The sequence below is a fragment of the Myotis myotis genome, unplaced genomic scaffold, assembly GCF_014108235.1.
Source record: "Myotis myotis isolate mMyoMyo1 unplaced genomic scaffold, mMyoMyo1.p scaffold_m19_p_19, whole genome shotgun sequence".
NCBI lineage: Eukaryota > Metazoa > Chordata > Mammalia > Chiroptera > Vespertilionidae > Myotis > Myotis myotis.
Genome location: NW_023416323.1, coordinates 37985059 through 38010854, shown reverse-complemented (window position 1 = coordinate 38010854; position 25796 = coordinate 37985059). Strand labels below are relative to the sequence as shown.

At 48.0% G+C, this 25796-nt stretch overlaps 2 protein-coding genes across 3 annotated transcripts in view; one reads left to right on the top strand and one right to left on the bottom strand.

Moving 5' to 3' along the window:
* Positions 1–9464, bottom strand: part of CES5A (carboxylesterase 5A) — a 153133-nt gene extending 143669 nt beyond the window's left edge. The window contains exons 1-2 of the mRNA XM_036346900.1: positions 9258–9464; positions 7899–8003 (exon numbers count right to left, since the gene is read on the bottom strand). The gene's annotated coding sequence lies outside the window, so the exon portion shown is untranslated. The remainder of the gene's footprint in view (positions 1–7898; positions 8004–9257) is intronic.
* Positions 9465–9800: 336 nt separating this feature from the next.
* The window catches only part of GNAO1 (G protein subunit alpha o1), a 115473-nt gene continuing 99477 nt past the window's right edge, over positions 9801–25796 (top strand). The window contains exons 1-2 of one of the 2 annotated variants that reach the window (XM_036346287.1): positions 9801–10678; positions 10906–10948. In XM_036346287.1, the coding sequence (XP_036202180.1) occupies positions 10561–10678; positions 10906–10948 (161 nt within the window). In that variant the 5' untranslated portion in view covers positions 9801–10560. The remainder of the gene's footprint in view (positions 10679–10905; positions 10949–25796) is intronic. The other variant, XM_036346286.1, reaches the window with a different exon arrangement.

Sequence of the window (25796 nt, the reverse complement as noted above, 5' to 3'; positions counted from 1 at the left end):
TCTTGGGTTAATCATTTTAACTTCTCTAAGCTTAGTTTCATTATGAATGAAGTAGAAATCAGAATTTCTCCATGTTTCAAATGGCTATTGAAAGGATCAAATCAGGAGATTTGAAGATGATGGCATAGGTAAATGCCTGTACTCACTGCCTCCCACAACCACATCAAAATTACAACTAAAATACAGAACAACCATCATCCAGAACCTCCGGAGAGCTGGCTGAATGGAAGTCCTACAACTAGAGGTAAAGAAGAAGCGCACTGAGACTGGCAGGAGGTGTGGGGGTGCGAAACAGGCTGGTCTGCACCCACATATGCCACTTTTTTTAATCTAGCGCAGCGGTTCTCAACCTGTGGGTGGCGACCCCTTGGGCGGTCGAACGACCCTTTCACAGGGGTCGCCTAAGACCATCCTGCATATCAGATATTTACATGACGATTCTTATAATAATTCTGATTCTTATTAGTAGCAACATTACAGTTATGAAGTAGCAACGAAAATAATTTTATGGTTGGGTCACAACATGAGGAGCTATATTTAAAGGGCCAGAAGGTTGAGAACCACGGATCTAGAGGGAGATCGTTTCTGTGGAGGCTTCCCAGAGGAGCAAGGGGTCCCAGCCCCACACCAGACGCCCAGCCCAGGCTCCCAGAGCTGGGAAAAGAAGTCCCTACAGGCAGTAAGAACTACGGGCTGTAAAAACCAGTGCCAGTTGGGGCTCAGTGACACAGAGGCTGCTGGAGACCCAACTATTCCTCTTAAAAGGCCAGCACCATGAACTGAACTTACAAGATCCTGCTTCCTCTGAGCTCCAGCACTAGGGTGAGGCTCTGGGGAACACAGACACATATGAGGAAGAACTGGATTGTCTGGCATCAGGGCAGGAACTCAGGGGTGGCTTTCTCCCACACAGAGGTGCTCACAGGGATCATTGTTCCTATGCTGGGACCTCCCTGATTGCAGGGCTGACTGGCAGCCATTTCTGTTTGCTCTACCCTGATGTTTCCCTAAGACCCAGTCTCATCCAATTTACAACCCCATCCAAGCTGTGCACAGCAGCTTTTGCATATGAATGGCCTTTCCTTGATCAGGGTAAAATCTCTCAAACAAGCTGCAGCTGGGTCAAGGAGCCCCAACCCTATCAATAAAAGGCCCAAGACCCAGCACCAGCATCAGCACCAGCCTGCCTAGCTTCTTAGCTGGGCCTCATCTGGGCACTTCCAAATCTGATACAAAGAGGAGGAATCTAAAGATCTCTCCATAGCTCTTGCTGGGTGGCCCCAGGCAGTGGCTGACTTTGCACCTCTCTAAGAGACCCAAGTGCCAGTGTACCCAGTGGTCAGTGTCAGACCATACTAGATTACAACTCTTCACATCCATAAGCAACACACTGATGGGGCAAACTCTGAGCACCAAAGCCCCACTGAAGCAAGTCCTGCTCTATAGGGGTGTCTCCTGCACAGCAGCTCTCCCACGGTAGTCACAGCTGGTCCTCACAGCCAATTGGCCTGGAGGGCAATTCCTCCCAGTGATACCAACAGCAATCAAGTCTCAACTACAACAAGACTGTGCTCTCAGCCCACAAAGGGGTGCACCTAGAGCTCCCAGCTTAGGTGACTGGGGAGGCTGAGCCACTATACAAAGCCACTCTACCAACCCAAAGAGACACAGCAGCTCTACCCAATACACAGACACAAACACAGGGAAGCAGCCAAAATGCGGAGACAAAGAAACATGTCACAAATGAAAGAAATGGAAGAAAGCAAACTACTGGATATAGAGTTCAAAACCATAGTTATAAGGTTACTCAAGAATCTCCTAGAAACCTCCAAAAAAATGGAAAAGGACCAGTCAGAAATTAAACATACGCTGACTGAAATAAAGAATAATATACAGGGATTCAACAGTAGAGTAGAGGATTCTGAGAATCAAATCAACGATTTAAAATATGAGGAATTAAAAGATACCCAACCAGAAGAGCAAAAAGAAAAAAAAATCCAAACATATGAAGACAGTGTAAGAAGCCTCTGGGACAACTTTAAGTGTATCAACATTCGCATTATGGGGGTGCCAGAAGAAGAGAGAGCAAGATATTGAAAACCTATTTGAAGAAATAATGACAGAAAACTTCCCCTATCTGGTGAAAGAAATAGACTGACAAGTCCAGGAAGCAGAGAACCCCAAACAAAAGGAATCTAAAGAGGACCACACCAAGACACATCATAATGAAAATGCCAAGAGCAAAAGACAAAGAGAGAATCTTAAAAGCAGCAAGAGAAAGACAGCTACCTTCAAGGGAGTACCCATATGACTGTCAGCTGATTTCTCAATAGAAACTATGCAGGCCAGAAGGGAGTGGCAAGAAATATTCAAAGTGATGAATAGCGAGGACCTACAACCAAGATTACGCTACCCAACAAAACTATCATTTAGAATTGAAGGTCAGATAAAGAGCTTCACAGACAAGAAAAAGCTAAAGGAGTTCATCACCACCAAACCAGTATTATATGAAATATTGAAGGGTATTCTTTAAGAAGAGGAAGACGAAGAAAAAGATAAAAAATATGAACAAAATGGCAATAAATACATAACTATCAATAATTGAATCTCAAAATCAAAATAAACAAATAAGAAATCTAATGAACAGAATAAACTGGTGAATAAAATAGAATCAGAAGCATGGAAATGGAACAGACTGACCATTCTCAGAAGGAAGGGAGGTGAGGGGCGGAAAGAGATTAAACAAAGATCTTATATGTATATATGCATTACCTATGGACACAGACAATAAGGTGGTGAAGGCCTGGGGCAGGGCTGGAACTGGGTGGACGGGGGCAATTGGGGGTGGGGGGGGAAGAGGGACATCTGTAATACTCTCAACAATAAAGATTTTTTTTAAAAAAAAAAACCCAAAGGATCAAATCAAACACTGTTGAGAGATTGCTATAATTCAAAGATCAGAGGCTATATGTACCTTGATGGCCAGGGATCATGTGTGTTATATTTAACAGTGTATTCCCAGCACCTAACACTGAGTCTGGCACACAGTAAACAATAAACATGCATTACATAAATGAAGGCAATGATAGGGAAAATATTCTTATCACTATTTTTTGCTGAGCATATGTATAGGGGGGGATAAAGCTAAGTATAGAAGTGGAGCAGAAATGGGAGAGAAGGAAAGAATGATTGGTGTCCCTCCGTTCCTAGGAGAGAAGAAGAGGTTCTGAAGTAACACAAACAAAAAAAGGATAATCAAATTGACGAATTCCTAAAATCTACCCTTTTTCTTTCCCTGCTCCATTCATCCCACCTCTCAATCCAGGATCCCACCATTGACTTTTTTTTTTAAGATTGCCTTTGGACATTTATCTCAATCATTGTCTGCCCTTACATTCAGTGTGAGGTGTGTATATGCCCTCTCTTTGGGCATTCCCAACAGTGCCGTTTTTCATTTACATTGGGTGTAAGTAGCTCAAAGTCCTCCTGCCTCCATTTCCTTTGATCTTCTCTGTCTTCTCCCAAGGCTACCGTGGTCTTGGGGAAAGACAGCTGACGGCCGGGGCAGCTCAAGAAGAATATCAGTTCAGTTCTTGTTCTACTTCCAGCTCTGAATTGATTCAAGCTAAAAGTCCTATGGGAGAGGTGTCCGGTAGAAAATGCATCTCTTTCTGAATTGCCCTTCTTCAATTTTATAGAAGTACTCACCACACACATAGGAATGTCATAAAAATGTTTTCCTCTGCCGCAGAGGTCAGGGTTTTGCAGGCCTTTGCGGAGCAGGTAACACACTCAAATGTCAGCTCAACTGAAGAACCATGTTACCCCACCAGAACGCCATGTTCTTGGTACTTGGCAGACTGGAAACACCCCAAACCACGTGCACTTGAGAGGATGCAGCCCGGTCACAAGGTCACAAAATTAAGCCAGTTTCGTCTGATCAGACACTTTTTTAATCTTCTTCTAGATCAGTGGTTCTCAACCTTCTGGCCCTTTAAATACAGTTCCTCATGTTGTGACCCAACCATAACATTATTTTCGTTGCTACTTCATCACTGTCATGTTGCTACTGTGATGAATCATCATGTAAATATCTGATTTGCAGGATGGTCTTAGGCGACCCCTGTGAAAGGGTCGTTCGACCGCCAAAGGGGTCAAGACCCACAGGTTGAGAACCGCTGTTCTAGATTAAGGTTTGAATTAATTGATAGCCTCGCCCTCCCACCACTCACACTTGTTACAGCCAATTCAAACTGGTTTTAACTGGGTTCAGACAAAATTCACCTACTCTTGGCTTTCACAAATATAACTGACAGGAACAAACAAAAACATTCCTATTTGTTAAGAGCAATGCAAAAATCAGACTTTGGACCTTGCAGCTTGAGAAGACTAATGAGATAATGTCTCAAATGTGTTGGAGCTGCATGTGCGAAAGGCTCTGTGGAGATAGGAAATAAGATAAATAATTCAAGAAACCCTTTGTGTCAGGAAATCTGTCTTCTGGAGGATTTAATAAGTTTTAAATAAATATTTTACAAACGTGTACCTGCTCATCTTATGTCAATGCCAGCCCCGTTAGGTTGAAAAGTACTATTATTCTCATTATAACAAATAAGGATCTTGGTTTCTCATGAAAGAGTTTCCAAGGAAATTACAACAGGGACCAAGGCTGTTAAGTAAAGCCTTCTTACTAAGCTAAAGCTTCCAACTTCAATTTCAGCTCTTGGTCAGTCCTACCAATTTGAAAGCTCAAGTCCTAGCCCTTTCCAACGTCCCACTCCATTCAAGCCAAGTGCATCCTTGTGGAATTCTCTTACTATCCTACATTGAGAAAAACCATGAAGCACACCCAACCCGCTTGGGGGTTCTTGTACCTTCAGAATACAACAACTAATGCTGTTGTTCAACTCTTAAGAATGACCACATAAAGGACTTCAACAATTTAAGAGCTCAATTCAATTACCTGCGAGCCTTAATCTGCCCCTTTATTCAAGTCCCTTCATTTAAAAGTACACAAAACCTTTTTTCTTCCCCTGACATCTTTTATTCCTATTATAAAGAAACTCATTTATTTTTATAAACTCTACAAAATAACAAATGAGACACAAAACTTAGCAAAGAATTTTCTGATGGGAACTTCAAAAACATTTGCTTTTCTCACTAAATACCAATAAATCTCGCATCTGTGTGTTTAAAACCAGTGCGGTTTCGCACGTCAGAACCTTACTTGAAAACATCCATTACCTTTTTTTTAACTCACCCAATCTTAAACTTTTTCTAGAATCACCACGTCCCAAAATTTCTATCAGAAAAATCAGTTTCAGAGCGGGGAAGAACTTAAATAGGTGATTTGATTTAGCCCTTGCTTAGAGCCAGGTGAATTTAATTTAGAAGTATTCAAAATGAGGACCTCTGGCCATGCTTAGCCTTTTGGGATACACACAGAGTGAAAAGGTAACTCCTTCACCTCAACGGAGTTTGCAGTCCACTGAGGTGTTTCTCAAAGGGCATGGGTATCACACGAAGGAGATGGTCTGACTATAAAAATGAACATTTCCAGGCTCCACCTCAGACTTACTGATTCAGGCGCAGGGCCCAGAAATCTGCATTTTTAAAAGTACCCCACGTAATTCTTATGAACAATGACATCTGAGAACCACTAATTCAGTAAGTCTGAGAGGTGTGCACAAAAGACTATCAGTCAGAGAAGTGCTGAATATGGGTAAAATAGGGGGCCTTCTAGTGACAGAAAACAAATCTTTGATCATCATCTGCCCTCATTAATGCCAGATATTTATCACGAAACACAAAGTCATATACTAGTCTTACCCAGACATTCTAAATGATATTCACCATTAAGTTAGATTGTGAACTATCAATTTCATAATAGAAACCCTTCGTGCAGAAAACTAAAATCTCCAGTGATCTACCATTCTCCCTAAAATGTCTAATTCACTTGACATTTAGTTTGATTTCATTTGGCTCATGAACCACACATGTTAGCCTATTTTCTTCCCATGACGGTAGTGTTCATAAGGAGTGGTGATTTGCATAATTTTTTCCTTTGGCAGAAATACAAAACACACACACACACACACACACACCCCAATTAACCTTTTTAAAAAAAAAAAAAAAAGTTGAATTGAGAAGCATGTGAGATATTGGATTTTAAGAAAGTAAGCTCTGAGCAAAAGTAGTTGACACATACAGATTCTGTTTAAGCCCCTCCTCCCATGTTGTACGCAGAAAAATCACCTGGGGAATGGCTAGTCATGCGGATTGCAGAAGAGTCTGACTTGGTAAGACAGGTGACAACCTTTAACAAACACACTGATCCTCCCGTGAATGGTTTTGAGAGAACATTCCAGGGATTCCAAGATTTCTCGAATCCAAGCTCATATCTGAACCTCTCTTTGAGTTTAAATCAATATATTAAGCACCACAGATTGTCAATACACACATATTTAATTAAAGTAATAACAAACAGGAACAAATAAGGAAAGTCAGGTCATCTCCTGACAGCCCACTTTCTGTAAGTCAGAGCTGGAGGATCTTGCTTATGACATAAATTACTTCCTCCTGAATTAAGAGCCACCTGCACTAAAAAAAAAGGCAACCTAATGCAGGCTTTTGCCATTGTTCCTTGTAGAGAGCACATAAAATATTCTAATTACCTTTTAAAAATAAAAAATGTGTTGAACAATGTGTGTGGGGGGCCAGGAGGAATGTTGACTGAGGGTGGAGTAAATGAGCCTTATGCTCTGGCCAACAGCAATGATCAGAGAAATACAATTCTGAAGATCATATAAAATAAAACCAAATGAATTTGATCATTCCTGATGTTAGGACTGTCATTTCCCTATCCCTCCAGGAATTAATTGTGGACAGATATTGGGGTATTATCTAATGACTAATAACTCACAGAAAAAACGGGGATGTTCTCGTCCTCACTTCCTTTGGGGGGACCAGGATACAATCGGGTCCTAGGATTGGGAATTTTCTGTGCGTCTAGGACGCATGCTCTATGTATTTATGTAACACGCTATTTTTCAAATAATCCACAAACCTGTAAAAGGAGCCCTGGCTTATGACTTAATAATGACCACGTGATCTCACATAAGCTCTTCAACCCTCCCCCCAGAGGCTCAGTTTTTCTCAACTGTAAAATAGGTACGTACTCGGGGTCAACCTGGATTCATGGTCTCACTTCTTCCCACTCAGCCAGGATGCTCCCCACACCACAGGACCAAACTGAGGTGTATTTGAGAGGCTCACATGAGATCATTTTTATAAAAGCGCTCAGCTAGCTGTGAAGCACTGGACGGACAAAGAGGATTGTTATCAGTCTTTTATGAAGCCCAGCGATAAAGATGCAAAGTGACCCAGAAAAGGACAGCAGGGTAGACAAACCTGAAATACAACGTCTAGAAGAGCCTAGAACATTCCTCCGGATCCAGTAGGTAGGTGGGTGCTTTTTAAGGACCGAGTGAATAAAGAGAAACACACACACACAAAAAATAGGTTCTTGTCTCTACCAGACCAGGTATGATACCAAGAAAGAATACCTAAAATCAAGGATAGTTTGATTCAACCAAACAAGCCACAATGCCCCTTCAGCCGTGGGCAAACTTACGGCCCGTTTGAAATGAATAAAACTAAAAAAAAAAAGGCCGTACCCTTTTATGTAATGATGTTTACATTGAATTTATATTAGTTCACACAAACACTCCATCCATGCCTTTGTTCCGGCCCTCCGGTCCAGTTTAAAAACCCATTGTGGCCCTCGAGTCAAAAAGTTTGCCCACCCCTGGCTTAGATCTTAAGAATTACTTGATACGAAAGAGCATGAAAATATAAAATATAACCCACCACCTGCCAAGCAATGGATATAGTCTTACCTTTTCAGGCTTTCAAATGTAGTCTTGTAGGGATAGAAGAGTCTTGGTGAGGTTGCTGAATTTTTTCCCTGTTATCTGATAGATCTGCATAACCATCCTAGGAAACTTAGGAGGAAATAAATCCTATTGGATGTTGGGTACCTTAGCTTTGTTTTTGATCTGGAAACTGGCTTCCAGTGACACCCTAATTTTAAGCAAACCAGATTTATCCCCTAAACTCCCCGCTAAGCATACACACACAAAAAAACTGGCCTGCAGGTAGGGGGTGGGGGGTGGGAGGAGAGATGGGGAAGAAGTTATTTACTTTCTAAACTCTTTCTGAGCCCTTTGTCAAATTCCTAGAAAAGTAGAATGTGGCTCCAATTTAGATATTCAAATTGCATTACACACCACTTTTGACATAGCTATTTGTGTACAATGCGGCAAACCCACACTGGGAAATAACAAATTTAAAAATTCAGGGGGAAAAAAATGTTTTCTTCTGGGTGGGCCTGAACTCCCCCCCCCCCCCACACACACACCCCTCCTCCCCCCATTGCAAATGTATTTTTATGCTGGGTAACATTTCCAAAACAGGGGTGTGTGTGTGTTCTATTGTTGAAATGAAACAAACAAGTTTGCTTTCAGAGTCATAGAAATGCCCAGCTATTAGAACACACGTTTTCCCCTCTCCTGTCCCCAGGCAACCTTTCCATTTGGCCCCTCGCGCTGGGAGGTCCCCTGGGGCTGTCTGGTGGAACTGATTTTTTGGTGCAGTGAGAACTAGCTTCTTCAAAATCTCAAAGAGACCACCCAGAACATGGCTGATGTTTGGCAAATGTGTACGTGTTTCCTCAGGACACTGAGTAACTGACCCGCCTTTCTGGGTCTTTTATTTGCAAAAAGAAAATAGATGGGGAATTTTTTTTTTTTTAAAGACGAGGCAGGGGGAGAAAATCTATTCAAAATTCACCTTATGAATTTGTGTTTGGGGAAGGGGCAGGGCAAGAGAAATCAGGGCAAAGACCTCCACCAAGCTAAAGCGTCTGGGACGAGCAAGAGCGCTTCAGCTCTGCGTTAGGGAGGGAGCACCTGCTAGCAGCTAGAAGCTCGCTCCCTGGCCAACCTGGCGCTTCCCTCCCCGAGCTCCCCAGGGCGGGGCTGCCCCCAGCACGGACACCTCGGGGGTCGGGAGGCCGGGGCTCTATAGAGGACAGGCCTGGCTTTGTCTCCGCCTACTGTGTGCCTCTCTCCGCACCGCCACACTACGTGCTCCAGCAATGTCTGCGGGCGCAGGAAGCGAGAACTGCGCCTCTGCCCCCGCGCCTCCAAGGCGAACTATCAGGCACGCAGGCTGCCTCCGACCCACAGTCTCCTCACGTTGGCTGAGGTCACCGGGCCTCGGCGGCCGGGGAGCAACCGCGAAGGCGAGCCGCCGGAGCCAAGATGGAGAGGAAGCCGGAGAGGGAGAGGGCGGCGCGGGGCGCGGGCCGGGAGGCCCACCTGCCGGCCGCGGAGGCGGCCCAGCCCCGCGCTCCCATTGACACCGAGGCCGGCGCCACCCGAGCGCGGGGCGGGGAGGGGACGCGGCGCGCGCCCGGCCCAGGCCCCGCCCCCCCCGCCCCCCCCCGCCCGGCCCGCACGCGCCCACCCGGGGAGCCGCGAGCCCCGCGGGAAGCGGTGGGGGTGCGGGGAGCGCGGGGGGGTGGGAAAGACGCGCCGCGCGCGCTCCCGCCGGCTGACGCGGGCCCGGGCGCGCGCCTCCCCCCCCCCGCCCGCCCCCGCCCCTCCCGGTCCCCGGGGCCGGCGCGCGGCTCTGCTGACGTCAGCGGGCGGACGGGCGTGCGGGGTGCGCAGAGCCGCTGGCGCACCGCGCGCGGCGCTCGCCCCCTCCCCCGCCCGGGCTGTGGCGCGCGCGCTCGCCGGCCCTCCCTGCATTTTTGCCCTCCCCTCCCTCCCAGCCTCTCTCTCGCTCCCTCTCTCCCCTCCGAGCTCCCGGCTGCCCGCGGCTCGCTCGCGCTCTCCGGTCTCCGGTCGGCTCCGGGCGATGCGAGCGCTGCGAGCCGGCGCCGCCGCCTCCCGCTAGAGACCTGTCCCCCGGGCCGGCCCCCGGCCCAGCCCTGCCCAGCGCGCGGGGGTCGGCGAAGGCGCCGCGGACGCACCGACGGCTGAGGATCGGCGATGCACATGCACTAGCAGCACCCCCTAACTCACTCCCTCCACGCGCCGCCGCCGCCGCCTCCTCCTCCGGCAGCAGCGGCAGAAGGACCCACCCTGCCCCCCACCCCACCCTCCGCCGGCTCCGGCTGCGGCTCCTGCCTCGACTATTATTTTATTTATTTTGGGTTGTGCACCAGCCTCCGTGCCTGCAGCCCGCGCCTCCTCGGACCGCGGGCTCCTCCTGCCTCGGCGCCCGAGCCCCAGACCCCGGCCACCCTCGCCTCGACACCCCCAGAGCCCCGCCAGCTGCCGCGAGTCTCCGCTGCTAGAATCTTGTGAGCGGCTGTCATTTGGGGGGGCTCTGGTTTCCCGACATTTTTGTTTTCAGCCAAAGGGAGGAGGATAGCGAGATTTTTTGTCCCCCTTTGAGCCCAGGCTCTGCTCTCTGGGGGGGTGGGGGGCGCGCCGAGCCGGGGAGCCGTGCCAGCCGAGTCGTGCGGGCTGTGGCAGGGAAGGGGCCGCCATGGGATGTACTCTGAGCGCCGAGGAGAGAGCCGCCCTCGAGCGGAGCAAGGCGATTGAGAAAAACCTCAAAGAGGATGGCATCAGCGCCGCCAAAGACGTGAAATTACTCCTGCTGGGTAAGGACTGGGCTGACACCCCATCCCCCGACCCGGGCCGCTCCGCACTCCCCTCCGCAAGCTCCCGCACCCCATTCGCGCCCGGGGACACCTGGTCCCCGAGGTGGCATCTCCATGTGCCAAGATCGCCCACCCTCTCGCATGCCTTACCCCCCGCCCCCCACCCTCTACCCCGTTCCCCTAAACTGACACTGACCAGTTCCCCCCCCCCCTGTCTGTCCCAACAGGGGCTGGAGAATCAGGAAAAAGCACCATTGTGAAGCAGATGAAGTAAGTCCTTGTGGCACTGGTACTTTTATTAAGAATTATTTTTTAATCTTTGGTATTACCTTGCTCACTCCACATTGCTCTCCAGGCCCGGTTTTTGATTCGTGTACACACACACACACACACCTGGATTTGACTCCCCTCTCCCACTCCCTCCCTTGGTTCTGGGTCCCTCGCCCCAACTGCCTGGGTGGGTGGTTTTTTCTTGGGAGGGGGAGACAGGGAGAGCTTGTAGTTGTATGAATGACAGTGTCCGCCATATTGATCAGGACATCACACTATTGGCATGGTTATGATCATTACTCTTGCTTGTGGGGTGTTTCGTGTGTATCGCTGCCTCCATTTCTGTCTCTATGTCTCTGTTTCCTTCTGTTTCTCACTCCTCCACCCTCTACCCCCACCCCCCACTCTACATCCATAATCCCATCTCCCCAGCTCTTCTCCTGGGGCAGTGATTTTGAACTTGGCTAAACATGAAGGGGACCCAGCCCTAGATTGCTGGGGTGGAGGATCAAATGTTTGCTGTTCATGGATTTGGTGCTGAATTGGGAGGCTGTGGTTTCTGCCCTTCCCCCCCCCCCCCGTTTTTCCCCCTAGAAAAGAGAATGAGGGATAGGGGAAGGGGTGTGTGGTAGGGGAGGGGTGCGTGTCCAAGTGGATGTGACTGGCACTGGGATCTAAGGCCGAGGTGGAAAGGGGAGGAGGGCTGCGAGGCTGAATGCCCGCCCCTTGCTGCCCCCCCCCCCCCCCCCCCCGCCTTCACCCACTCTCCCCGCGTTTGCTGTCCTAACACTGGCAGCTTTCCTTCACGCTATGGCCTTTATCAGTGTATTTATTTACAGTCTGCATCAGCCGTGTTCCGTGTAATCTACCCACAATGCGGACTTCAGGCCCCACTTGCCACCGCCCCCTTCTGCCTCAGCTATCAGTTTCCCCTCCTTAAATTAACTGGGGGTGGATTTGAGTGATGGTGGAAAATTAAAACAAAATGGGATATTCCTTCCCTTCCCCACTTTCTCAGCAAGGAGCCTCGCCCCTCCTTCCCACTCTCGGGCTTGCTTCTTGCCCCATCCCTGGCAGTTTGAACCCACAGGCAGGTTGCTTGGGGAGGGGGGTGGCCTGCAGGGAAGGGGTGCGCCCTCCTGGTCTCCTGACCCCGCTGCTTCCGTTGACCTGTCAGTTCCGGATGGAGGGGTTCGTTAAGACCATTTAGCGAGGATTCCACGTCTCTTTGCTGTGACACCTTCATGCACACCCAGCTCCTAATTAGGGGTTGCTGTGCAGTAAACAAAAATGATTATTTTTCAACCTGACAGAATAGCCGAAGTAATTGCACCCCGTTTGGAAAACAAGGGAAAATAAAAACCCCTTTCGTGGAAAGGTGGGTGGGAGACGAAGCGTGCTTGCGGTTTCAGAAACAAGATGCAAAAATTCTTGCATGTGTAACAGGCATGACAAGCGGGTTCTAGACGGCGCCATGATGGTAGGGAGTAGCGACTTGGAGACAATTTTCCCCGTCTGCTTGACATGTTCTTATTTTGTTCGGAAGGCCCCTGGGACTTTCTGTGCAAAAGGCCCCTCGGCTCGCCGCACCCCTCTGAGTCACGGGTAATTTGGCCTGGGGCTTCTCTGGGGCTTTTGCAACACAAATGGATGGGGAGGCGGGGCCTGGGGAATTGCTCTTTGCAACCAGGTGCATGTTGCATCTGCCGGGAGCCCTTGCGGGTCGGTCAGTGCAAGCAGAGCCACCCCTGTCTCGCCAGGGAGGGTATTTTAAAAGTTCAGAAGACTGTAATCGGCAGTGGCGGGCTCAGAGCCCTGTAGAAGCCCGGGCCACCAGCTACCGGAGCGGGGTGATGTTTCAGGCGTTGCGAGTGGTGGACAGCGCCCAGCCGAAGCCGGAAAAGTCGATGGGGCTCAGCTCGGCAGTGTTCGGCAAGGCTCGGCGCCGGCTGGGTGCGGGGCTCGGAGGGACTCGTTGATGTTCGGCACCGAGTCGGGGGCCTGGCGGAGAGAGCCGAGCTGCTGCCTAGGGGGCCGAAGGCATTCGGAAGGCTCCGGGAGGAGCGAGAAGAAAGCGGGTGGTATGCTAGAGTCTGCAAATTAACTTTGCATCTGCCAAATCAACTCCTTACCTGGTTTTCTTAAACATGCCCCATAAATTAGGTTGGTATAATAAGAAGTTTAAAAATATACACTGAGTCCCCCAAAGGGCACCTAGCCTTTTTTATTCAAAGATAGCAGAGCTCTCTGAGGAAATAGGTGTGCCATTTTAGAATGAAAATTCCTAATTATGTGCTGGGGCAGGAAATCTAAAATGAAGGCTGTATGTAGACTTCCCTGGGAAAGTCCTACGTGTCTCATATTTGGTTACATTAGGGGAGGAGAGGGGGCAGGGAGAGGACCACCCTAAGCTTTTGATGTTTGAGATGGTTAAATCATACATCCGAGCATTTCTTTTCCCTGCACCCCTCCCCCCATTTTGTCACTCACAGGACACCTTTTTGGAGAAAAATTTCCAGCAAGACTGAGATTTTGTAGGCAAAACTATTACTTTTTTTTTTTTTTTTTTTAAGAAAATACAACTCTCTTCAGGAAATCGGCTACGTTTGCTCAAAAGGTCAGTCAGAGAGATTTCTGGCCCATGTGAATTTTGCTACACGGGACCCTGGTGGCCTATCTTGAAGCCTTCATGAATGGCAGCTTTTTCTGTAAGCCCTCCCGCTTGGCTTGAAATAAATTAGATCAGGGCCTGGTGCCAAGCTGGATGCAGGACTTGTTTTATTAACCACAAAATGTGGGATCGGTGTCACTGTATCCTAGTGACAAATTCTTTTGAGTCCTCCCATGCAGAGATGATTTTTCCTGATCACCACTTGGCTGAGCATCACTTGAGTCAGAAGAATTGAACTGTGGGTGGGGCTGGGCCTGAAAATCTAGGTGGCATTTACAGAACGCAATTTCGGACTTGCCTGTGCAGTACCATCTGTGACCAACCTATCGGGCCATCCATAGGAGTTCACTGGGTTACAGTTTTATGGTACCTGGGCGGATGAAATTAGAGAGCTCTCCGTGGGTGACATCCTAGGACAGTGGTGGCGAGCCTATGACAACGCGTGTCAGAGGTGACACGCGAACTCATTTTTTTGGTTGATTTTTCTTTGTTAAATGGCATTTAAATATATAAAATAAATATCAAAAATATAAATCTTTGTTTTGCTATGGTTGCAAATATCAAAAGATTTCTATATGTGACACGGCACCAGAGTTAAGTTAGGGTTTTTCAAAATGGTGACACGCCGAGCTCAAAAGGTTCGCCATCACTGTCCTAGGAGAACTCAGTGATTTCCTAATGGGGTCTGCGACTTAGTAGCTTCACCTGTTGGATAGAGGGGAAGACCATGGGTGTTCAGACATCACCAGATCCTTTTTAACCAGCATTTCCAGAGGAGCCAGGAGCCATTCCATTCAGCCTATGTTGTCATCCATGTTGTAAAATGCTAATTAGAAGAAGGAATAGGCTTCCACATACACCTGTAATAACTGGAGTTGTATGATAAAGGACCGGCTGGCACAGGCTGCTTACCACACGTGTCAACACCTGCATCAGCCTAGGAACCTTGCAGGGAGACTGACGTTGGGGATTATTCTGCTTGATACATGTTTTAATGGGAAACTTGCATCCACTTTAGAGGTGTCACTATTAGGCTGTCCTTTTAAAAGCCTGGTTCTTAATACTTCATTAAAACTTTCATTTGAACACAGCTTTCTGGGTTTTATTGAACTTGTGTATGTGGTTGTGAACTCATGTTTGGGAGCTATGTGTCAGACAATCCCAAACATTTGAGTGCCTTTTATAACAGTTTTCAGAAGTAAACACTGATCATTGAGACAGCGCAAATATAATTTCACACATACCATGAGTAATCAGTGTCCTTTTCTACGTGTGGCATTTTAAATAATTTTGCTTACTTGGAGGTTGTGGCCTCACCCATGATAAAACCTCATCTTTTTTCCTCTAATATTTTTATTTAATTGAGTTGAGAGATAGAGGAAGGGAGAGGGAGAGAGAAAGAAACACTGATCCATTGCCTCCCTTACATGCCCCGACCAGGGATCAAACCTGAAACCTGGGTATATGTCCTGACCAAAAGTCGAACCCATGACCCTTTGGTACATGGGCTGACGCTCCAACCAATCTAGCTATACTGGCCAGGGCCAACCTCACCATATTTGCGATCAATGGGGCTCTTTTAGTTATTCAGGCTAATCACGATTCTAAAATAGTTCATTTTATTTAATTACCAAAACCTTTACAAAGAAATCTCTTTTAAAAATTCTATTTCAGCCCCAGCTGGTTTGGATCCGTAGATAGAGCATCAACCTGTGAACTGAAGGGTCCCAAGTTCAGTTCTGGTCAAGGGCACATGCCCTGGTTGTAGGCTCTATTCCCAGTAGGGGGCGTGCAGGAGGCAGCCAGTCAATGATTCTCTCTCATCATTGATGTTTCTATCTCTCTCTCCCTCTCCCTTCCTCTCTGAAATCAATAAAAAATATTTCTTTTAAAAAAAGAATTCTATTTTATAAAGTATCAAATCAACTGAGTATCACTTTAAGTGACTTCCCGTTCTGAACAAATAGTAACAACTACACTTTGGCCCTCTACCTGATGAAAATGTAAAATGAACTGTGGCGTTGCCATGGGCACCACAGTTTGCCCTCATTTGAGGTGTTGGGTTTTCTGCGATGTCCTGGCCAGGCTGTCTGTTTCTGGAACATTTAGGTGGGTTTTTAGGAAGATAGAGATTTCTAAAGTGACGGTGAGGCGTGGCCTTCTAGCTGCTATGCTATGCTTGACATAAATGGACACAGTAAATGGAGCGCTTTGGATGTGTGCTCAGTGCCATTGTAAAGCAGATTTAAGGATTTGCCTGATAAAGACATCTTCCTCATACCAACATCCCAGCCCTTATCCTTACAATGGAGTATGATTCCCAGGACAGACCCCACCCTGTCAGGGAAGGCAGCCTTAAGATGTCACTTGCAGCCAGAAGCTGGTGGTTCTCTCCTCCCAGCTCACCCGGGTATTGTAATTAGGGTGTCTCCTGTTTGGCTTGGGTTCCGGGCAAGCCTGTGTTCATGCAACACACCCCTCCCCTATTCAGCACCTACTAAGTGGGAGGCATGAGTGGAGGCGAATAGCAACAGTGCAGCAATTACTCCATAAAAGTGCAGCTGTCGGAAAGGGCGTTTCCTGCACATCCCCAAAGGGTCCCCTGCGGAGAGCCACTCTGCTAGATGTGCGGACTTGCTATTGCTGCAGTCCTTCCCTTGGCCGCTTTGCTCCCCTCGCTGCCTCCCCTCCCCATGTTTATTCAAATGGATGCATCTTGCTCTCTGGAGACAGCGTGAGCGCGAACAGAATGTCAGATAAGTAGCAGATGAGCTCTCCTTTGCTGATGGATGGTGCTCTCTCTCTCTCCTCACTGTTCACTGAGCTGTAAATACCATCAGACCTTCCTGCCAGCAGAGTAACCAACAGTCCACCTGATCTCCTGAGGCAGTGATGGTGAACCTATGACACGCGTGTCAGAGGTGACACGCGAACTTCATTTTTTTTTGGTTGATTTTTCTTTGTTAAATGGCATTTAAATATATAAAATAAATATCAAAAATATAAGTCTTTGTTTTACGATGGTTGCAAAGATCAAAAAATTTCTATATGTGACACGGCACCAGAGTTAAGTTAGGGTTTTTCAAAACGCTGACACGCCGAGCTCAAAAGGTTCGCCATCACTGTCCTAAGGCATCAGCTATGGAATTTGGAGCCTCGCTTACCTGTTGGGTTCTGAAATGGAACCTGTCTGCTCGTGGAACGTGGTGTTGCTGATGAGATGAAACGGATGAGGTTTTATGGGGGATTGCCATGACTCGAAAGGAATCCAGAATTCCTGTTCTCTCTGTGTGGGGACAGATTGGATTTACCGCGCCTAGAATGAGAGTCGTCTTGTTTCCTTAGCACAGGAATTCCCCAGATTATGTCGTGCTGCTTAGCGTGCCTCGACTGCTACAGAGAGGGCACGATCACCCGGGTTTTCAGCTGCTCTCAGCGCCCTGTCTCTGTTAACACTGGAGAGTTAATATCAGTAGGATAAGGTCCTGTTTTTCTGAAATGTGCTCAGTCCCTCTGGATGCACTTGGCCCCCTGTCTCCCAGGGTGTTTTTAGTCTCATTTCTTGTGAAGCTAGATAGACCATTATCACAAGAGCACATCTTGAACTGAAAGACAATAGGCAACCTGGTGAAGAGATGATTTCAGACTGGGGGTTGGGGGGGGGGGGGGGCGGGGGAAACCATATTGGAAAGAGTTAGGCCCAAATTTGACCCTAGCAATGAACAACTTTTGATTTTGAAAGAAGAAAAGTAAATGTGTGTGTGTGTGTGTGTGTGTGTGTGTGTGCGTACACACATACTACATGGATTTTCAAACAGCAGACGCTATGAGAAGGGCACTTCACTTTCTTTTTGATGACATCGTCATAAAAAAGCTTGAAGGTGTTCAGATGAACTCCATTCTAAGGATTTTCTGCAATTTGCCTCGCATTCTTATTTTATTCTGCGCCTCTCGTTCATGTACAATAGTGGTTAGAAAAGAAAGCATGCAGCCAATCAGCCACCAGCAGAGAGGGGGAGGAGAGGAAGGAATAACGGCCTATTTACTGGCTCGAAGAACTAGGTAGTTTCTTATTTAGAGAAGCAGATTAGCATGCTTCTCTAAACTCGAGACGCGATTAAGATCGTGGACTCTGTAACCAAACTGCCTGGCTTCAAATCTCGGCTCTACCACTAAGTAGATGTGTGACCTTAAACATGATACTTAACCTTTTTGTGCCTCAGTTTCTTTGCCTGTAAAATGGGCCTGATAATAAAAATAACTACCTAATAGGGTTGCTGTGAGCATTAAATGATGTAACATATGGATTGCCCTTAGAACAGTTTTCAGAAATCATATCAATGTCAGCTCCAGTTTTCATTCCTTTCATTGCTTAGCAGGTGCTGCCTTCCCATGTGGAGTTCTCTTCCCCAGTATATGGGACTTAGCTGCCCTGACAGCCAGGTAGCAGGGTGCTATGGATCATGCTCATGGCTTCTTCCCCTTGCCTGCTCTGCAGCACCAGTTATATAACACACTGTGTTGTCATAAGTGATGTGACATTTTTGATGGCGCAGCTGCTTCAGCCCAAGAGGGGAGTGATAGGACAGAGAAGGAGAAAGAGCACTGGGCCTGGAGTCGAGACAAGGGGCCCTGCCCCTGCTTCTTTGAGGGCTCTGTTTCCTCAAAAGTTGCCCCAGGTCTACCCCGAGCTCCTTTCCTATCCTAAGTGGTCTACGGACTTGGGAATTACCTTCATTTTCAGGGCCTTTGAGGTCTCTGGTGCAAAGGTTCTAAATATAAAAGCACCACCCAGCCAGCATGGGTCAGTGGTTGAGCATCAACCTATGAACCAGGAGCTCAGGGTTCAATTCCCGGTCAGGGCACATGGTCAGATTGCGGGCTCCATCCCTATTGTGGAGTGTGCAGGAGGCAGCCAATCAGTGATTCTCTTTCATCATTGATGTTTCTATCTCCCTTCTTTTCTAAAATATATATATTAATAATAAATAAATAAATAAATATAAAAGCAATGATTATGGTTCCATCTTGCAGGGGTAGGGGTACCTATGAAAGTTCTTTTAAGGCCAAGATAATTGCACAAGAGCAACCTCAACCACAGAGCTTCATCAGCCAGGAAAGTCATAGCCTGGAGAGGCATTTTGAGAAAACCACCTCTAACCAAGCTTTTCATGCAGACGTGGCTCTCTCAAACCAAAGAGGAGGATCTGAAAGTATCCCGTTCGTAAGCAACAGGGTGTTTCTGGGAAGAGAGACCCAGTGACATGTTAGAAGGAGAAGTTTGCCTGTGGCTTCCAGGACGCTCAGAAATGGAGACAGCCCTGGCTTCCACCAGGAGGGCTGCAGGTGAAGGATCTTGCCGGGGTCCAAGTGCCTAAGATCCAGGGACTTGAGAGATTGCAGACCGGTAAAGGGGGAGGATCAGGAGAACTGGTTTTCATTTGGACTCGTTGTCTAATTTGACTGTGGGCAGGTCATTTAGTCCCTAATTCATCTCTCCATTGGGATATGGGCTTGCACTCTGGAATGTCTCGGGCCTCTTGCAGGGTTTCTAGCTCTAAGGCACAGGTAGATGCAGAGAGAAGCCTAGAAGCCTGAAATGCAGGGGGGATTGTGGGAGTATTTACCGCCCACAGCTTTTATCTGCTGAGCCATCTTTAGTTCTAATTTTCTTTACGGAGAAGAGGAAAAACATTGTACTCTTCATAGCACCAAAAAATGAAAGTAAAATACAACACTGCCGAGCTAATAGTCAGTGCGCTGAACTTGTCCCCCTACTCACTTGATTTCTCGACTGAGAATGGATGAAAGAGAAAAGGGGAGATATATGTATGTAATAAAAGGCTAATATGCAAATCGACTGAACGGCGGACTGACTGGTTGCTATGACATGCACTGACCACCAGGGGGCAGACGTTCAGGGCAGGAGCTGCCCCCGGTGGTCAGTGCGCTCCCATAGGGGGAGCGCTGCGCAGTCAGAAGCCAGGCTCACGGCCACAGCAGCACTAAGGATGTCTGACTGCTGGCTTAGGCCCAGTCCCTGCGGGGAACAGGCCTAAGCTATCAGTCGGACATCCCCCAAGAGCTCCCGGACTGGGAGAGGGCACAGGCTGGGCTGGGGGACCCCCCCCCAAGTGCACAAATTTCGTGCACCGGGCCTCTAAAATATATATATATATATATATATATATATATATATATATATATATGGATAGGACTCCATGGTCAAGGATTTATCCTGGTTTCTCTGCCTGTGTCTTAGCCAACAGACGGTAAAATCCCCAGGCAGTAAAATCAACCTTGGGTCACCTGTCTCCAGGTCTCAGAGCACCAATGTTTATTCCACCCTGTAAGTTAACTAGGTGTTTATGCATCTGTCTCCCTTGCTAGCCTGGATGCCCCTTCCCTACCAGGCTCTCTAAAGCAGTAATGGAGACGTATTCTTGCTCATAAGAGCACTGAGCCCAAGGTTTGGGACAAAGGAGGTACTTCGTAAATGTTAGTTGAAGGAAAGAGAGAACGAAATGAGATCCACCAGGAATGCAAACTCACGTCGACATGAGCTGGAATCAGGATGCTGGACGCCGTTGATGATCCTAGGCTATGGTCATCATTTTCAATCCAATCCATCATCCTCACTTGTTTTTTCACACCAGCTTATGAGGAAATGCAGTCATCGGCTCCATTTTACAGATGAGGATGTGGGGCTGAGAGCAGTTCAATGGTTTGTTTGCTCAGGGCCCCACAGCATAGTAAGGGACAGCAATGCATGAAGATCCCGATTTGTCTAACTCCAAAATTTATGTCCTTTCCATTCTGACCCCACACAGTTCTTACCAGACCACCACCAATGGAACGTGAGCAGGCAGGGACCCCGTACCAATGAGCAAGTGGAATGGGGGCGGCACTAGCCTTGGTTGAGGTTGGTAGCTGAGAAGGTGTTTGGTTGGTGCTGGGTTCCTTCTGAAAGTAGAGCTGGTGGCCATCATCATGTATCACATTGATTCTGATACCAGGGTGTTCCCTAACCATCCTCTGGACAGTTCCTGAAATCATTTTCTGTTCCTGCCTCAGAGGCGTGGTCCATTTGTTGGTGGCAAAAGAGAGAAGCTGCCGTGAAGGTGCTGGCTTTGGTGGAAACAGGTGGCTTGGAGAGGGCTCGGGAAAGACAGGCTAGTCAGATATATCCATCCATGCAACGATTCACTCATGTGTTGATCCATCAGTGACCTCTGTCCATCCATAAGCATTTGCTGAGTGCCTCCTGTGTGCTAGACATATACATGATGTCATGGAGGTAGAGAGAAAGGTCTGTCTCTACCCTCAAGGAATTCAGCCTCAAGGAAACTACATGTGAAAGACGCTTACACTTCAGGGCAGGAAATGCCACGAAGCTGTGGGAGAACAGAAGGCGCCTTCTCTAGGCAGGAAATTTAGAGGTTGGCCAAAAGAAAATGACGCGTGGGCTGAGTCTTAAAGATGAGTGGTAGTTAGCCAGGTGGGAAAAAGGAATTCCAGGCAGAGGGGTCAGCATGCGCAAAGGCACTAGGAGACATCACCAGCCCTGCTGGGTGGCTCAATGGTTGAGTGTCAACCCATGAACCAAGAGGTCACTGGTTCAATTCCCAGTTAGGACACATGCCCAGGCTATAGGCCTTACCTCCAGTAAGAGGCATGCAAGAAGCGGCCGATAATGTTTCTCTCTCATTCAGTGTTTCTCTTTCTATCCTTCTCCCTTCACCTCTCTCTAAAATCAATAAAAAGATATTTTAAAAAAAGATATGTCACCATAAGGAACATGCTGGGAGTGTAAAATAATTTGGTTTGATTTGGAAAACAGTATGTAAAAGGAGTGTCAAGAGGTGAAAGATGAGACAGAGATCAGATCATGAGTGGCCTTAACTATTGTGCTAAGGACTTTGGGTTTTATTCTTAGTACGATTAGATGTTATTAGAGGCTTTTAAGAAATGAGTAGTAGCATCAGTTTGTACGTTAGAAAGATCTCCTTCATGGACTGGACCAGGGCGTCAGGTCTGGAGGTTAGAAGACCAGATGGGAAGTTATTTCTGTGATCCAAGTGGGAAAAAATTAAGAGCTGAATTAAAGCAGTGACAGTAGGGGTGGGAAAAGGAGTCCAATTTAAGAGATATTTGGGCAGTGGAATAATTGGACACATTTGATGATAAATTGGAAGGACATTGAGAAGGCACCAAGTTGTCAAGAATGCAGACAAGAATGAGTCCAGGATTCCTGGTTTGGGCGCTGGTGGGATGGTAGTGTTTTCCCTGACACAGGAAAAAATGAAGGCTGGAGAGGGACAACTTAGGGAGAAAGTTTTATTTTTTTTCTCTGTGAATTGGGAGGAATTAAAAAGCAGCTGTGCTTACTTGCCGGCACGCCAAAGCCTGGTAATCTCTTCCATTCAAGCTACTGATTTATTCATTTGCCCAGTGTTTATCTAGCACCTGTGTTAGGCGCCGTTCTCGGTGTTAAGAGATTCGGTGGTGAGCAGGTCAGGTCCCAAGGGAATCAGGCAATAACTCCGTCAACAAATAATTGGACGTAGTAATTGCAGACTGTGAACAATTTTTTGGAGTCACACCTTTGGGTGAGGCTTTATGCTGATCACAGAGGGATCCAGTTCCTGTCCTCAGAGAGTTCAGTCATGTGGAGGAGACCCATCAGTGCATAGGATAGAGAAGGGGCCGTGGTGGGATTTAAGTTTCACTCAGCATGATACCTCAAGGCAGCGAGGTGGAGAATGGGAGGTTCATGGACACACATTGTTTTACTGGCCCAGCTTCACTCATTCTAGGCTGTTCTGGTGGGGCTGTCCGTCACTGCCTCCTGGCGCTTAAAGATGGACGTGGACGTGACTCAAGCCTTGCCATTCACAATATCCTATTCTCCTGGTCGCGGTGATTGGCCCAGGGATGGGATGGGACTCAATCCAGGCCAGTCACTGTCCTTCTCTGAAATGTTATAGTTACTATGAGAAGAAACTCTTTGTCTGGGATTACAGTAATAATACCCTCGCTGGGTTGGAATGATGGAAGCCAAGAACTGTCTCTGGCCGTTTTTCCACATCTCCATTGCTCTCTGCAAGGAGGAAGCTTGCTTAGTACAAGAGAGACATGGACGAGGGGGAGGGAATGGGGAGAGAGAGAGTAAGAAGGACATTCTGGTGATCTCTGGTGGTGGCTCTATGGACTGGGCACTTATGTGGAATCAATAAATCTCGTCTTTTACATAAACTTATTTCAGCTGGAATTCTCTCCTTGACAACCAGGATCATCCTGATGAAAAGGGTGAGGCCTTCCAGGAAGAAGAAACAGTATGAGCGAAAGCAGAGAAGTCAGAGACCAACATGCAGGGCACCGCCTGGGAGTCGTGGACAGCCTTCTGTGACCAAAGAGTTGGGGGTTTGTGGGAGAATGAGGAGAAGTGGTTGGACAGGAAGACTAGAGATAGACTGTAGGGCGCCCTGGGCATTTTGCTAAGGGATATATGCTTGGACTGCATTGTCCATGGTAGGATAGTAGGGCACCATGTTGGGGGAACTTGGAGAAGGGACACTAGAGAAGAGTCTTAGGAACAGAGCGATTTTTTTTTTTTTTTTTTTGGTCTAAACTAGGAAATTGGTGGGCAAGTCGTTGGATGGAGGAGAGATTTTTGGAAGAAGAAGAGCTGAGACTTGGTGTCCGGTTCAGCAGATGGAGAAGAGAGGTCTTCCCCGTCTTGAACCTGGGCGACGGAGTTACGTTGTCAAGTTAGGAAGCATAGCAGCAGGAGAGAGGAAACAGGAAGAAGGAAGCAAGCCAAAGCACAAGGGCCATCTCAGGTCCTTGCAGGGTAACGTTCGTGTTCTGCTCGGAATGTTCAGTGGTTTTCTCAGGAAGTCATTCCGGTGTTTAGAAGAGAGGTCAGAGCTGGAAGGAGATTTGGGCTCAGCTGCCCTGTGTGGTAGGGTCATGTGAGTGGGTACAATGCCCCTGGGGTGAGTACACAGGTAGAGAGGAGAAGGGGGGCCCCGGGAAGGAGCTCCCCCATTGTGGAGGAGAGCAGGGGAACCTGCCTTCAAGTAGACTCCTAGGTACTTGCGGCTGGGGAGAGGGGCTGGAGAACAGGAGCCGGAGGAGGCTCCAGGTCGTCGCTTAAATCTTGCTGACCCGCAAAACAGATGTTCTCGTGGCAAAGGAATTCCCCGCCTTCTCCCTTGGCCACCTCCAACGGAGATAATAAATTATAACAAAATGAAGCTTTCAGAAATCCAGTGCTAATTGAGAAAGAAAACTGGGACATCAGCTCAGGGAATTGTGGACACCAGCACGTGTTGCATCCACGTGTGCTCTCCGCGGAGTGTGTGGAGCCCAGCAATGCAAGGTAGGCATCGGTCTCGGAATGTTGGCCGGGTTTGCGAGACCAGGATCGTGTGCTGCTCTTCCACGGGGAGGGCTGCTGCAGTGAGCCCAGAGCACACGACAGGACAGCCTCGGCCGCGTGGAGGGGCTCCAGCCCAGAAGAGCTGGGGAGGCCCTGCCGCTGGAGAGCAGCACACCTGAGGGCACCCAAGGGCAAGGGCAGGAGAGGCACCTGCTTTGTCTCCAAGGCACTCTGTGGCCCCATGGGGGGGACTTTGGGGAAGGGCTGATAGAACAGCAGTGGGGAGACCCTGGTCCTAAGTCATAGCCATTCCTCCCACCCTTTCCCCCACGTCCAATATGAAGTCTGCGTCTTCTTTGAATCCTTTCTTTAGAGTTCCAGTCACGTGGACCTCACTGTTCCCTAACATCTTTGGCACCTGTTTGTTCATTCTGTGAACTACCAGTGACCAATGACCAACCACGTGTTGGCACTTTCTACGTTTTTAGGACTAGAGCTCTTTTTTAAAAATATATTTAATGGATTTTTTACAGAGAGGAAGGGAGAGGGATAGGGAGTTAGAAACATCGATGAGAGAGAAACATTGACAGCTGCCTCCTGCACATCTCCTACTGGGGATGTGCCCGCAACCAAGGTACATGCCCTTGACCAGAATCGAACCTGGGACCTTTCAGTCCGCAGGCCGATGCTCTGTCCACCAAGCCAAATTGACTAGGGCAGGACTAGAGCTCTTTTTTTTTTAAAATATATATTTTATTTATTTTTTACAGAGAGGAAGGGAGAGGGATAGAGAGTTAGAAACATTGATGAGAGAGAAACATTGATCAGCTGCCTCCTGCACACCCCCTACTGGGGATGTGCCCACAACCAAGGTACATGCCCTTGACCGGAATCAAACCTGGGACCCTTGAGTCTGCAGGCCGATGCTCTATCCGCTGAGAAACCCGGTCAGGCCAGGACCAGAGCTCTTAATAAGACCAACAAGCCCCCCACCCCCACCCCCGGCCTCAAGAACCTTATAGTTTTAGAGAAGGGAGGTAGACAGTAACGAGTGAGTGAGTAAGCAAGGTCATTTCATGTCATGATGTGTTCTCACGGAGGAAATCAGGATGACATAGGGCAGAGTGGTTGGAGGAGATGAGGGAGAAGAAAGATGAGTGGTCAGGAAAGATCTGAGGAAGCAGGAATCGAAGATGCAAGGGCTTGAGGCTGAAATGAGCAAAAAGAAGGCCAGGGAGGCTGGACCGCAGGGAAGGAAAAGTGACGCAAAATGGAATTAAAGAGGTCTGGGGAAGGGGTGGGACCGGGGGCAGGCTAGATGGGGCCAGTGGCGGGGAAGAGGGACATCTGTAATACTTTCAACAAGATAATTTAAAAAATAAAATAAAAAAAGAGGCAGGAGGAGCCACCATGCAGGGCCTGGGGGCCCGGAGAGGCATTTGAGTTTCATTCTGAATGCCACGGCGGCGTTGAAAGACAGGACAACTTGACCTGGCGTCTAGATTACCACGATCCCTCTGCATTCTGGAGAGAGCGCAAGACCACAGGCACAGAAATGACCTCTGTGGTTTCTAAGGATCGTAGGAAGGATTGACTACCAAGGGCCACAGGGAACTTTTGGAGGCGATAGAAATATTCTGTCTTCTTTGCAGTGACAACTGTCTATGTCTAATAAAACTCGTCAGACTGTATGCCGCTGTGCGCGCGGCAGGTGGACAACAGACGTGAGTGTGGCAGCAGTTCCGGCGCACAGTCCGAGCAGCAGGGCCCTCCCGCTGGTCTTCAGCCCGTCT